The 12,869-nt window shown below is 43.0% G+C and overlaps 1 protein-coding gene across 6 annotated transcripts in view; it reads right to left on the bottom strand.

Annotated features, from left to right (window-relative positions):
* The window catches only part of SLC9C1 (solute carrier family 9 member C1), a 119,971-nt gene that overhangs the window by 35,313 nt on the left and 71,789 nt on the right, over positions 1–12,869 (bottom strand). For all 6 annotated transcript variants that reach the window (XM_029082829.2, XM_029082827.2, XM_029082830.2 and 3 more), the window contains 2 exons: positions 6,393–6,521; positions 2,252–2,349 (listed from right to left, as the gene is read on the bottom strand). In XM_029082829.2, coding sequence (XP_028938662.1) covers positions 2,252–2,349; positions 6,393–6,521 — 227 coding nt within the window. The remainder of the gene's footprint in view (positions 1–2,251; positions 2,350–6,392; positions 6,522–12,869) is intronic.

Genomic DNA, 12,869 nt, shown 5'->3' with positions numbered 1-12,869 from the left:
GTGGGGAAGAAAGGCAATGTTCTGTCAGACCGGCTCTCAACCCAACCCCCAGTCTCCCCTCCCTCTTTATTTCTCCAGACATCTTTTCACTCTCCCCCAGTCTCTCTGATCTGGTGTCCCCTTCTCCCTCAACCTTCCTTCCTATTCTTGCCAGGAACCCTAAACTTGGAGTCCCTCAACTCCCCCTGAATAGGGCCAGGCCACAATGGCTTTCCCTGGAGATTGTATGCCAGCAACTCTTTGCGGTGAGATGGTGCCTGTCTACTCTCTCCTCCTGGTCACTTCTGCTATTCAGTTGGGAAGGCTGGGAGTGATATGATGAGGGCAATCCCCAATCTTGCTTTATTGTCTGGGTAGGAATAGTTCTGTACATGAGGGGTTGGGCCACAAAGTGAGCAACCCCAGGGTCAGAAGGACTCGGGTTCTAATCCCAGTTCCATGACTTGTCTGGGTGACCTTGGGCAAGTCACTTCACTTCTCTGTGCCTCAGTTACCTCATCTGTAAAATGGGGATAAAGACTTTGAAAGCCCTGTGGGACACAGACTGTGTCCAACCTGATTAACTTGTATCTACACCAGCATCTGGTACAGTGCTTGGCACACAGTAAGCGCTTAAGTGTTTTTTCCTTTTTAAAAGAAAAAAAACCCCAGGGATGGTTCTGTTCCTGTGATCTCCTGTTGCCTGCCTCTGTCCTCCTTGGGGGCTTTTTCTCCTGACCTTACTCAAGTCTTAATCACATCTCCCAACATTCTCCTTAGACAGGTCTTCGATTGACTGTCACTCTAGTCTTGTCTGCCCCTCCCTCTCCTCTTCTGTGACTGGCTAATTCATTCAATCGTATTTACTGAGTGCTTAGTGTGTGTAGAGCACTGTACTAAGCGCTTGGACTGTACAATGCAGCAACAAGCCCATTTATTCCACAGCAAACCTGCGCCACCCTCAGCGCACTTACTTAGCGACTACCAGGAGCACCGTACCGATGTGAAGTGAAGCTCTGGCAATTACCTACTGCACTGGAGCTGGGAATCCAGTTGGGCAGGACAAATTCAATCCTCCAATTCAACCATTTCACCAGGTAAGCAAGCAGTCAAGAAAAGGCAGGGTTTGGAACCAAAATTATCAGAGAAATGCAGGACTGTACACTTGGCTCATGAGGTAAAAATAATGAGTGCAAACAGAAAGAATCAATATTCAGGGGGGAACAACATCATTAACGATAAGTCTGATCCAAGAAAAGAGCACAGATGGATGAATATAAACCAAATGATCTTGCTCATATTTAGGATTCATTCTGTAATCTGGGCCAGATTTTCAGTTCATGCTATCAACACTGAATGCAAGTGATATCCAACCAAGTTTGGCATGAGGCTGGCATAGGTACTTTCTAAATTCTGAACTCAATCCTCAAACAAATACAAGATTTATCTGAATTGTGATTGAATTCAGAGTAGTAAGTGTTCAATCAATACTTTTGAAGATGATGAGAATGAGAGATAGAGAGAGAGAAATACGAAGGAGCAACAAATATACAAAAACACACATATGCATTCCTAGACACAATCACCCAGAGATCACCCATGAAGTAGAGAGTAAGCTTCTCACAATGGCTGTATTACCCCTGCCCTATTCCAGAGTTACTGTTCCACTGCTGCTACTGACCCAGTCATAGATTGTGAATGGGAGGTTTATGGTGTGCCTTAAGGAGATTGTGCCTGCAGGGGAGCAGAGGAAAGGACCATGAAAGCGGCCGACGTGGCAGAAACAGCTAAGGCAGTGGCACTGAGATGGTAGAGAAGGTGGGTAGGCATTATTTGTTGACTTGCTAGTCTTACACCTGCTGCGGCTGCTCCTGCCGCTCCAATCTGAATTTACCTCTGCCACTGTCACTCCTCTCGTCAATGTGGCTTAAAGCAGGATTGTAGGAATCACCCAGGTTATTTTGGAGTGGAATGTGTGTGTGTAGCCCATAATACAGGCCAACTGGACACATCAACCATAGGTGAACTGACGGCAGCAGTGCCGGAGACAGGACAGGGCTCTCCATTTTACTCTGGGCCCCAAATGGTGTCTTGGTCATCATCCTCCCACCCAACTAGCCTTGGGTCTCAGTAGTTTTTTTTTTCAGTAACGCTCTTCAATATGAAAGGCTGTTTGCTTAGGTGATAATCAAAAAAATGAGAAAATGAACTTTGAACTGGCTTTACATTTAGTACCATAGCATCTTAAAACTTCACTTAACAAAGCACTTACTCTCCTTTTTTATCACAAAAGCTTGCTGCAGCGCCTACCAAAACTTGGACGGCATCCTGGCTCAAAATCTGATTCGTGTACTGCCTCTTGTAACTCGCCTTAAAAGAAACATTGAGCTAAATCATTATCTAGGAAAGGTCAGTGGGCTGTTCTGTCTCTTTTAGACTCTAGACACAAGTACAGGTTTTATATATACATATGTTTCTGATCATTGCCCAGAATTCATTCTGCAATGTCTGCCTCATAAAATGGGTTAAATGGCACTTTCTGTCGCCTGGAATTCTCTGAATAACCTGGCATGAACCCTGCAGCATCCCAGAGCTTTGGTGTCAATTCTACAGAGGGTGATGGAGGGGAGGGGAATAGCCTCTTCCCCATCCCTGGAATAGAGATTGTGAAGCTTCTGGGACAGGAAGGACAGTCTTATGGAGAAGCCTGAGAGTGCTTGTGAGAAGCAGCGTGGTCTAGTGGAAACAGCCTGAGCCTGCGAGTCAAAGGGCCTGGGTTCTAATCCCGGCTCTGCCACTTGTCTGTTGTGGGACCATAGGCAAGTCACTTCATTTCTCTGTGCCTCAGTTACCTCATATGTAAAAAGGGGAATCAAGTCTATGAGCCTCATGTGAGACAAGGACTGTATCCAACCTGATTAGCTTGTACCTACCCCAGCGTCTTTACCTCATCTGTAAAATGAGGATTGAGACTGTGAGCCCCATGTGGGTCAGGGACTGTGTCCAACCTGATTTTCTTGTACCCACCATAGCGCTTAGTACAGTGCCTGGCACATAGCGCTTAACAAATACCATGATTATTATTATTATAACAGTGCCTGGCACATAGTAAGCACTTAACAAGTAGCAAAATTACTACGATTATGCCAGACTCCAGAGTTGCAAATGCTGAAGGTTCATCTCATTCAGCACCCAGACCTGGCTAGGGCAGGCCTTCTGCCACTTGTCAGCTGTGTGACTGTGGGCAAGTCACTTAACTTCTCTGTGCCTCAGTTACTTCATCTGTAAAATGGGGATTAAGACTGTGAGCCCTACGTGGGACAACCTGATTCCCTTGTGTCTACCCCAGCGCTTAGAACAGTGCTCTGCACATAGTAAGTGCTTAACAAATACCAACATTATTATTATTATTATTCCCTCCAGAGCTGCAGTAGGGATTGGGATTTCCACTAGCTCCAGGGCCAAGGTGAGAACTTTTCACCACGCGGCTCAGTTTTAATTTTGTCTCTCTCCTGTCGGTGTCTCTGTGTGGGTTTCTACAACTCTGTACCTATCTCCATTTCTTCCAAAGGCCTGACCCATAAGTCCCATATCCCAAAAGGCCCACTGGCAGAAACCTTAGCATGAAAAATTATTCCCGCAACCTCCCAGGAAAGGTAGTGTTTCCCTTTCTCCCAGCCTTGCTGACAAAACCAGTGCATGCTTGGGATGCAAATTAAGTAGAATTGGAGCACTGGGGCACAAATATCAATTATAGGGATTCTAAATCATAAATGAAAGTAATGTTCTAAGGGTAACAGAAAATAATGCAGCAGAGAGCAAAGCATGGAGTATGTACATATACATAATTTATTTTGATGTCGGTCTCCCCCTCTAGACTGTAAGCTTCTTTTAGTCAGGGAACTTGTCTACCACCCCTCTTGTATTGTACTCTCCCAAGTGCTTATTACAGTGCTCTACACCTCATAAGTACCACTGTTTGACTGAAATATAAAAGTGTAGTTAAGAAAGCATCCTCTCATGTACATTTGATTCACCTCAGTACTTAAGCACTTATCCACAAACATACCCTCTTTTCCTTCTTCTATTGATAAATTGACTTTAGTGTGCAACTCTCTGATTAGATTATAAGCTCTTTGAGAGAAGGGACTGTGACTTCTAATTCTATTGTATTATTTTAAGGGCTTAGCACAGTGCTCAGCAGGCAATATGAATTCAATATATACTACTGATTGAATTAAGTTGCACAAAAGAATTTGGCATAGGTTCATTTGTAAACTGATCTTCGCTGTAAATTGTTTAATCTTTTCAGAGAAATGACATTTATTTTGTAAAACTTGAGAGACAAATTTGCTTCTTGGGCAAAAAACCTAACAAAAAAACTAACGTCTAGTAGAAAAAGTCTAGGCTTGGGAGTCAGAGAGATCTGGGTTCTAATCCCAATTCCTCCACTTGTCTGTTGTCTGACCTTGGCCAAGTCACTTCATTTCTCTGTACTTCAGTTGCCTCATCTATAAAATGTACCCCAGCACTTAGTTCAGTGCCTGGCACATAGTAAGCACTTAAATGCCATTACAAAAAAGTGATGTGAGGGTTCATGATTGAGGCAATTATCCAGACACTTCAGGTCAACACAAGCAAAAATCCCTCCTAAAGCAGGGTTTAATAGTCTGAAAGATCCATATGGACTTCTTGATAGTGTTGGCAGAATCTGTGTGTGGGAAATGCTCCGGCCGCGAGTGGAGGCAGAATTGTAGTAAAAAGGGGACTGAAGCCAGGGGAGCTGAATTCTGATCCTGACTCCACCACTTTCCTACTCTGTAACCTCTGTGCCTCAGTTCCCACAACTTCAAAATGGGGATTCAATACATGTTCTCCCTCTTACTTCACTGTGAGTCCCATGAGGGACAGGGACTGCACCTGGCCTGATTAAACTCTATCTACCCCCGCACTTAGAACAAAGCTTGCCACATAGTAAGCGTTAAACAAATACCATTAAAAGGAAGTAGAAATGGGATTTCTAGAATTGCCATAACTTGGCAAGTACACTTTCCATAATCTTCTGCAAGACTGGAACCTTCTGTGGGAATAACGAAACCCAATCTATAAAGTGTCAATGTTTTTAAAGTCAGGAGTTAGGGCTCCAAGGACCTCTCCTCCTGTCCTCTATTCTTGTCTCTTCTGAAGTTGGCTAAAAAGCCCCTCTATATGATGATGATTATACTACCAGTACTAATATTAATAATGGTATCTGTAAAGTGCTTACTGAGTGCCCAGCACTGTTCTTAGCAATGAGGTAGATACCAGGTAATCAGGTTGGAAGTCCCCATCCCACAGGGGAATTCAGTCTTAATCTCCATTTTATAGATGAGGTAAGTGAGGCACAGAGAAGTAAAGTGATTTTCCCAAGGTCACACAGCAGACAAGTAGCAGAGGAGGGATTAGAACCCATGTCCTCTGACTCCCAAGCCCATGCTCTTGCCAATCGGCCCTGCTGCTTCTCCATGTGTTTTTCTTGTGTGTGTTTCTAGATTTTGCCTGTGTATTTAGGGGAGTTCGCCTGTGGACATATGGAAGCTGTTGCATAATTAAGTACATGTTAGCATAGAGATTTGGTCTTTTTGTTCCATTTCTGGATCTCTTTGTATTAAAACTAAATGACTGTGTCTGAGGTTTCTGTGATGGTTTGAGAAGGGTTGGAGCACTCTGAATTTCTTCATTAACCAGAGTGTAATATAGCCTTTGGATGAGTTTTTCTCAGATGCCAAGTATTATCCAGGTAAGGGCATATCTTACCATTAATTAATCAATCAATCATATTCATTGAGTGCTTACTTTGTGCAGAGCACTGTACTAAATTTTTGGGAGAGTACAACCTAACAGAATTAGCAGACTTCCCTGCCTATAACAAGCTCACAGTCTAGAGGTGGAGACAGGCATTAATATAAGTAAATAAATATTTAGATGCAGGACAAGCAGGTCTGTTGACCATAGGAACCCTGACATTCACAGACAGTCACACAGATTTTAACTACAGTCCTTTGATGTATTTCGCAGATCCCTAATCTACTTAAAAGTTTGCCTCCAACTGTAGACTGTGAACTCCAGCTGTAGACGGTGGGCAGGGATCACATCTACTGTTCTATTGTACTTTCCCAAGAGCTCCATACAGTAAGCACTGAAAAAATAACACTAACTGACTGAGTGATCCAGTACTCTTTTAAGGAACTTGGAGGCTAAAGGTGAACTTGGGTAACTGCTTGGTTTTCCAATACAAGTTCCTTTGGGTAGACACCACATGAAGGTTAGAGAAAAATCTAGCTAATTATCTCTGACTTGATAAGGGAGAACGCATTTCAATTTGTAACGAAAGATGAACTAAGAGAGGAAAATAAAGCCCAGGCAATACTCACAATTTGGGCTGACAGGAGGCGGACTCTGGCTAGTTCCATTGCTTCAGGGTTGGCTATTCCTTCACCTAATTCCTTGTTACAATCTGGGCATTTGACTTTGAGGGGTTCTGGTGATTCTTCTGGGCTGAACTAAATGTAAAATATATACAATGCTGAAATCACATCTTCTCCAGGAGACTTTTCCCGATTCATTTCTAATCTCCCAACACTTTATCCTCTCACGGCCAATTCAAAACACCCATGTCACCTAAGCACTTATGTATAGATCTTTATATTCTATTACTTCCCCCTTTCTATAATTTACTTTAGTGTCTGTCTCTTCAGCTACACTTCAAAGTCCTTGAAGTCAGAGGTCATAATAATAATGATGATAATAATAATTATAGTATTTGTTAAGTGCTTACTATGTGCCAAACACTACTAAGAACTGGGATAGACAGAAGATAATGGGCAAGTCACTTAACTTCTCGGTGCCTCTGTTACCTCATCTGTAAAATGGGGATTAAGACTGTGAGCCCCATGTGGGACAACCTGATTCCCTTGTGTCTACCCCAGCGCTTAGAACAGTACTCTGCACATAGTACGCGCTTAACAAATACCAACATTATTATTATAATCAGGTTGGACACCGATCCTGAATGAAAATGTGCTTGTAAATCTAAGTAGGAGGGAGAACAGATAATGAATCCCCATTTTACAGAAGAGAAAACTGAAGTATAGGGTTGTTAAGTGACTTGACCAAGGTCACACAGCAGGCAAGCGGTAGAGCTGTATTTAGAACCCAGGTCCTCTGAATCCTAAACCCATGAGGCCAGCCTGCTTCTGTAATTTACTAATTGTGTCGCACTCTCCCAACTTAATTCAGTGGTCTGAACAAAGTATGTTGATTGATCCACACACTAACAAACCATTACACCTCTTACCTCTGGCCATTCTCAGGCTCCTTCATGGGCTCCTCCTATGCCTCCTACCCCCTAACTGTGGGGGTTCCTCAAGGTTCAGTTCTGGATCTCCTTCTATTCTCCATCTACACTCACTTCCTTGAAGAACTCATTCACTCCCATGGCTTTAACTTCCACCTCTACTCGAATGATTATAATAATAATAATAATTATGGTATTTGTTAAGCGCTTACTATGTGTCAAGCACTGTTCTAAGCGCTGGGGTAGACACAAGATAATCAGGTTGCCCCACATGGAGCTCACAGTCTTAATCCCCATCCTGCAGATAAGGTAACTGAGGCACAGAGAAGTTAAGTGGCTTGCCCTAGCTCACAAAGCAGGCAAGTGGTGGAGCTGGGATTAGAATCCAGGACCTCTGACTCCAAAGCCCATGCTCTTGCCAATAAGCCACGCTGTTTCTCATGATTTGATACCCAAATCTATATCTCCAGCCATGATCTCTCTCCCTCTCTGAAGTCTCACATTTCCTCCTATCTTCAAGATATCTGTACTTGAATGTCCTTCCATCACCTCAAGCTTAACATTTCCAAAACAGAACTCCTTATTTTCCCAACCAAACCTTGTCCTCCCACTGACTTTCCCATCACTGTAGATGGCACCACCATCCTTCCTATCTCACGAGCTCGGAAACTTGGCTTTATCCTTGACACCTCTCTTTCAGCCTACATATACAATCCATCACAAAATCCAGTCGGTCCCCTCTTCACAACATCACTAAAATCCACCCTTTCCTCTCCAACCTAACTGCTATCATGTTAATCCAATCATTCATCCTATTCTGCTTGGATTAATGCATCTGCCTCCTTGCTGCAGTCTCCTGTCTCTCCCCACTCCAGTCCATACTTGACTCTAAACGCCCAGATCATTTTTCTACAGAGACGTTCAGGATGTGTTTCCCACTCTTCAAAAAACTCCAGTTGTTGCCCATCTGCCTCCATAGCAAACAAAAACTCCTCTCCATTGGTTTCAGAGCACTCAATCACCTTGCCCCCTCCTACCTTACCTTGCTACTCTCCTGCTACAACCCAACCCGCACACTTGGCTCCTCTAATGCTAATCTTCTCACTGTGCCTCAATCTCATCTATCTCACTGCCGACCCCTCACCCATACCTTCCCTCTGGGCTGGAATGCATCCCTTCCTCATATTCGACAGACAGTAACTCTCCCCAACTTCAAAGTCTTATTGAAGGCATATCTCCTCCAAAAGGCCTTTCCTGACTAAGGCCCCCTTTCCTCTTCTCCCATTCCCTCCTTTTCTCCCATTCCCTGACTTGCTTCCTTTGTTCATCCTCCCTCCCAAACTCACAGCACTTATGAACATATCTGTAATTTATTCATTTACTTATATCAGTGTCTGTCTCTCCCCCAACACTGTAAGCTTGTTGTGGGCAGAGAATGTGTCTGTTTATCTTTGTATTGTACTCTTCCAAGCACTTAGTACAGTGCTCTGCATACAGTAAGCGCTCAGTAATAAGACTGAATGAATGAATTTTTCTACAAAAATGTTCAGGACTTGTTTCCCCACTCCTCAAAAACCTTCAGTGGTTGTCCATCCACCACTGCATCAAACAAAAACTCCTCACCATTGGCTTTAAAGCACTCAACCATCTTGCCCCCGCCTACCTACCTCACTACTCTCCTACTACAACTCAGCCCGCACATTTTGCTCCTGAAATGCAAACTTTGTCACTGTACCTCAGTCTCATCTATCTTGCCACCAACCCCTGTCCAAGTCCTCCTTCTGGCCTGGAATGCCTTCCCTCCTCAAATCTGACAGACAATTGCTCTCCCCACTTCAAAGCCTTAATGAAGGCATATTTCCCCCAAGAGGCCTTCCCTGACTAAGCACCCCCCCTTCCTCTTCTCCCACCCCATTCTGCATCGCCCTGACTTGCTCCGTTTATTTATCCCCCATCCCAGCCCAATAGCACTTATACGCAGATCTGTAATTTATCTATTTATATTAATGACTGTCTCCCTCTCTAAACTGTAAGCTCATTGTGGGCAGGGAATGTGTTTGTTTATTGTTATATTGTATTTTCCCACGCACTTAATATAGTGTTCTGCGTGCATTAGCTGCTCAATAAATATGACTGAATGAACAAATGAATACATGTGTGTACAATGGTACATACATTCAGAGAGGAAGAGAGACAGAAAAAGTGTGAGAAATAAAAAGTGTGAGATACCAGTAGTCATTATTTCAGAAGGCAGATGCTTAATACAGAGCTCTACCCACAGTAAGTGCTCAATAAATACCACTGATTGACAGATTGATTATATCACAAAAGCAGTGTTCAGATATGGCTGAAAAAACTGATATATAACCAACAGACTATTTGCCCCATGGGCAGGTAAAGATAGTTCCTTGAGTCATGGATGTATTTGCTACTCACAGGGCCTGACACTGTTTTCAAAATTGTTTACTGGTATACCAACCTTCCCAAAACTTCTGCTTAAATTTAATCCTCAAAAAAAAAAAAATCAACAAAGACACCCTGTTCCAAAAGGATGGAATTTAAAGAAGGGATTGCCCTTGAGTTATCCTTATCTGGAATTTCAAAAAAATAACTGCACAATCCCTTAGTTGATTTGACTGGGCAAAATAGCCAACAGAGAGATTATGGGGGTATTCAATCTCATTGAAGAAGTAAAGGCCACTGGGCATCACAGCTTAATGAGATACATTTCAGAGATCAATGTTAACTCCCTAAATCTTCTCAGTTCCTGGAGATATAGAATGATGATGAAGAAAGACCTTTTCTACCCTGCCTTTAGACAAAAATACAATTAACCCATTGTCCCTCCTACTCTGAATGCTTTCCAAAAGTTGGTTACATCTCTGAGTAGGCAATTTAAATGCTTCCTCCTGGTTTTCTTTGGAGAACTAAAATTTTCAAGGATGGCCAATTGTTCAAGTTGCCCTCTACCTTTTAAGTCTTCAACCTTCTCCCTTACTGTGAGCCCCGGGTAGAAATAAAAACTATCAGCTCCTCTCTCTTCCCTTCACAAGCTCGATTTTGGCAGATTTTTCCCCATTCCAAAGTCTGAACCACACCTCATTGGGGCAGAAGAGAGATATGGGAGAAGGACATGCTCAGCAGGAATCTTGAAAATGGCTGGAAATTTGGATTTTGAAGACTGCTGCTTTCTGTTTCATGGCTACACGTACAAGTGCTGGCATTATGCCACAGCTTCTTCAGCCATAAATGACTTCTGCCACTAAAACTCTTGCAGATGCTCTGTAATGTACTGCACCCTTTCTGCCTGCCAACTCACTTGGGGCACTCCATGTCCCAGTGGGAACATGGCTGGCAGGTTTGAGAGCAAATGGATGGCACTATAATCAATTCTTTTCACATAACTTCAGTCCTGACGTCTCCAATACTTTGTATAGCCAGTATGGGGTTTAGCAGCGCCCGCTGCTGAGAGGGCACACAGAGCTAATCTTTTCCATGGCTACTGGCCACACATGCTATCTCAACAGATAGCAGCAGATGTGAGTATCTCACTCAACAATGGGGTTCAAACCAGATGAGGCCCTAGCAGGGCCTGCTGCAGGTAAGAGGGTGGTCAGACTGCATCTCAGCCCTAACCAATCACCTTGCAAGGTGTGGGGTCGGCTTCCAGGAGACTGAGCAAGACAGTGTGGATAATTCAGCCCAAATCATCACCGACAATGAAAAACAATTCAGGAACAAGTCATACTGAGGTGACATGCCTCTTACCTGACTTCAAACAAATCCTACACAAGTAGTTGGTCCAGATTTTTTTAATGATATTTATTAAGCACTTACCAGGCTCTGAACTAAGCGCTGAGGTAGACACAAGCTAATTAGGTTGGATACAGTTCATGTCCCACATGGGACTCACAGTCTTAACCCTCATTTTATAGATGAGGAAACTGAGGCACAGAGAAGTGAAGCGACTTGCCCAAGGTCACAAAGTCATAATTAGAACCCAGGTCCCCTTGACTCATTCATTCATTCAATTGTATTTATTTAGTGCTTACTGTGTTCAAAGCACTGTATTAATCCCTTGGGAGAGGACAATACAACAACAAACTGACCCACTCCTGCCCAAAATTAGCTCACAGTCTAGAGGGGGAGACAGACATTAATACAAATAAATAAATAAATTACATATATATATATATATATATACACATATCTCCTATAGGGATGGGAGGAAGGATGAATGAAGGAGCAAGTAAGAGCGGCAAGAAGGGATTAGGAGAAGAGGAGAGGAGGGTTTAATCGGGGAAAGCTTCTTGGAGGAGATGTACCTTCAATAAGACTTTGAAATGGGGGAGAGCCATTCTTTTGGAACAAGGTATCTTTGTTTATTTTTTTTGAGGATTAAATTTAAGCAGAAGTTTAGGGAATATTGGGAGACCAGAACCATTCTCTTTCCTCCAGGCCACACTGCTTCTCTGTAGGCTCTGGGTCGCTTGGTGACTGAAGATAGAGTAGTATCCCTCAGCAACACGCTGGATATATGAGCAGCCCTATCTTAGAGTGTAATGTGCACCCCAGATGGACATGGGGACTAGTAGAAATGACCCTAAATCCTGCCTGTCTCTCCCAAACTCAACTTGCCAGCAAATCTTGACTGGTGACCTGTTTATCTGCAGTGCCAAAACACACAGAAAAAATACTTACACTAAGAAAATAGCGATTGCATTTCAGTACATCAACAACGATGAAAATGGTCACTGATTTATTAGAAGAAGGGTCTTATGAATTAGCCAGATATGGATGGAGTCAATATAGCAGCACTAAGGTGAAGAAGACTGCTAGATGAAGGATAGCTTCCAGAAGTAGGCCCTGTTTATGTCTCCTTTTGGAGTGGCCTTTCCTCTTCAGAGGTAATCAAACAATAATAATAATAATAATGTTGGTATTTGTTAAGTGCTTACTATGTGCAGAGCACTGTTCTAAGCACTGGGGTAGATACAGGGTAATCAGGTTGTCCCATGTGAGGCTCACAGTCTTAATCCCCATTTTACAGATGAGGTAACTGAGGCACAGAGAAGTTAAGTGACTTGCCCACAGTCACACAACTGACAAATAACCCTCTACGCTGCAAGCTAATTTGGTCAGTGTACATTCTGCTAACTCACTTACATTATACTCTGCCAAACACTTAGTGTGGTGCTCTGCACACAGTAAATACACAATAAATACCACTGATTGAATAATATTGGGCCTCCCAGGTCTGCCCAGAGGTATATCAATCAATGACACTGATTATGAACTCACAGAGAACTGTATTAAGTGCTTGGGAAAGTACAATAGAGTTGGTAGACATGAACCCTGTCTTCAAGGAGCTTACAAGCTAAGTTACCACCTGATGATGCTGCCTCAACACCATAAAAGCACTACAATGAAGAACCACTATGAAGAAAAGGAACTTTTCTAAAACAATGTAGACTCATCACAGGAGTACCAATGCCTGATAAATTAATTGCAATGGGTAATTTCAATACTGGATTTAGAAATGATGCCCACACAT

This window comes from Ornithorhynchus anatinus, chromosome 17 (assembly GCF_004115215.2).
Source record: "Ornithorhynchus anatinus isolate Pmale09 chromosome 17, mOrnAna1.pri.v4, whole genome shotgun sequence".
Lineage (NCBI taxonomy): Eukaryota > Metazoa > Chordata > Mammalia > Monotremata > Ornithorhynchidae > Ornithorhynchus > Ornithorhynchus anatinus.
The sequence above is the reverse complement of the archived record's forward strand: the minus strand, read 5'-3'. Positions and strand labels throughout refer to the sequence as shown.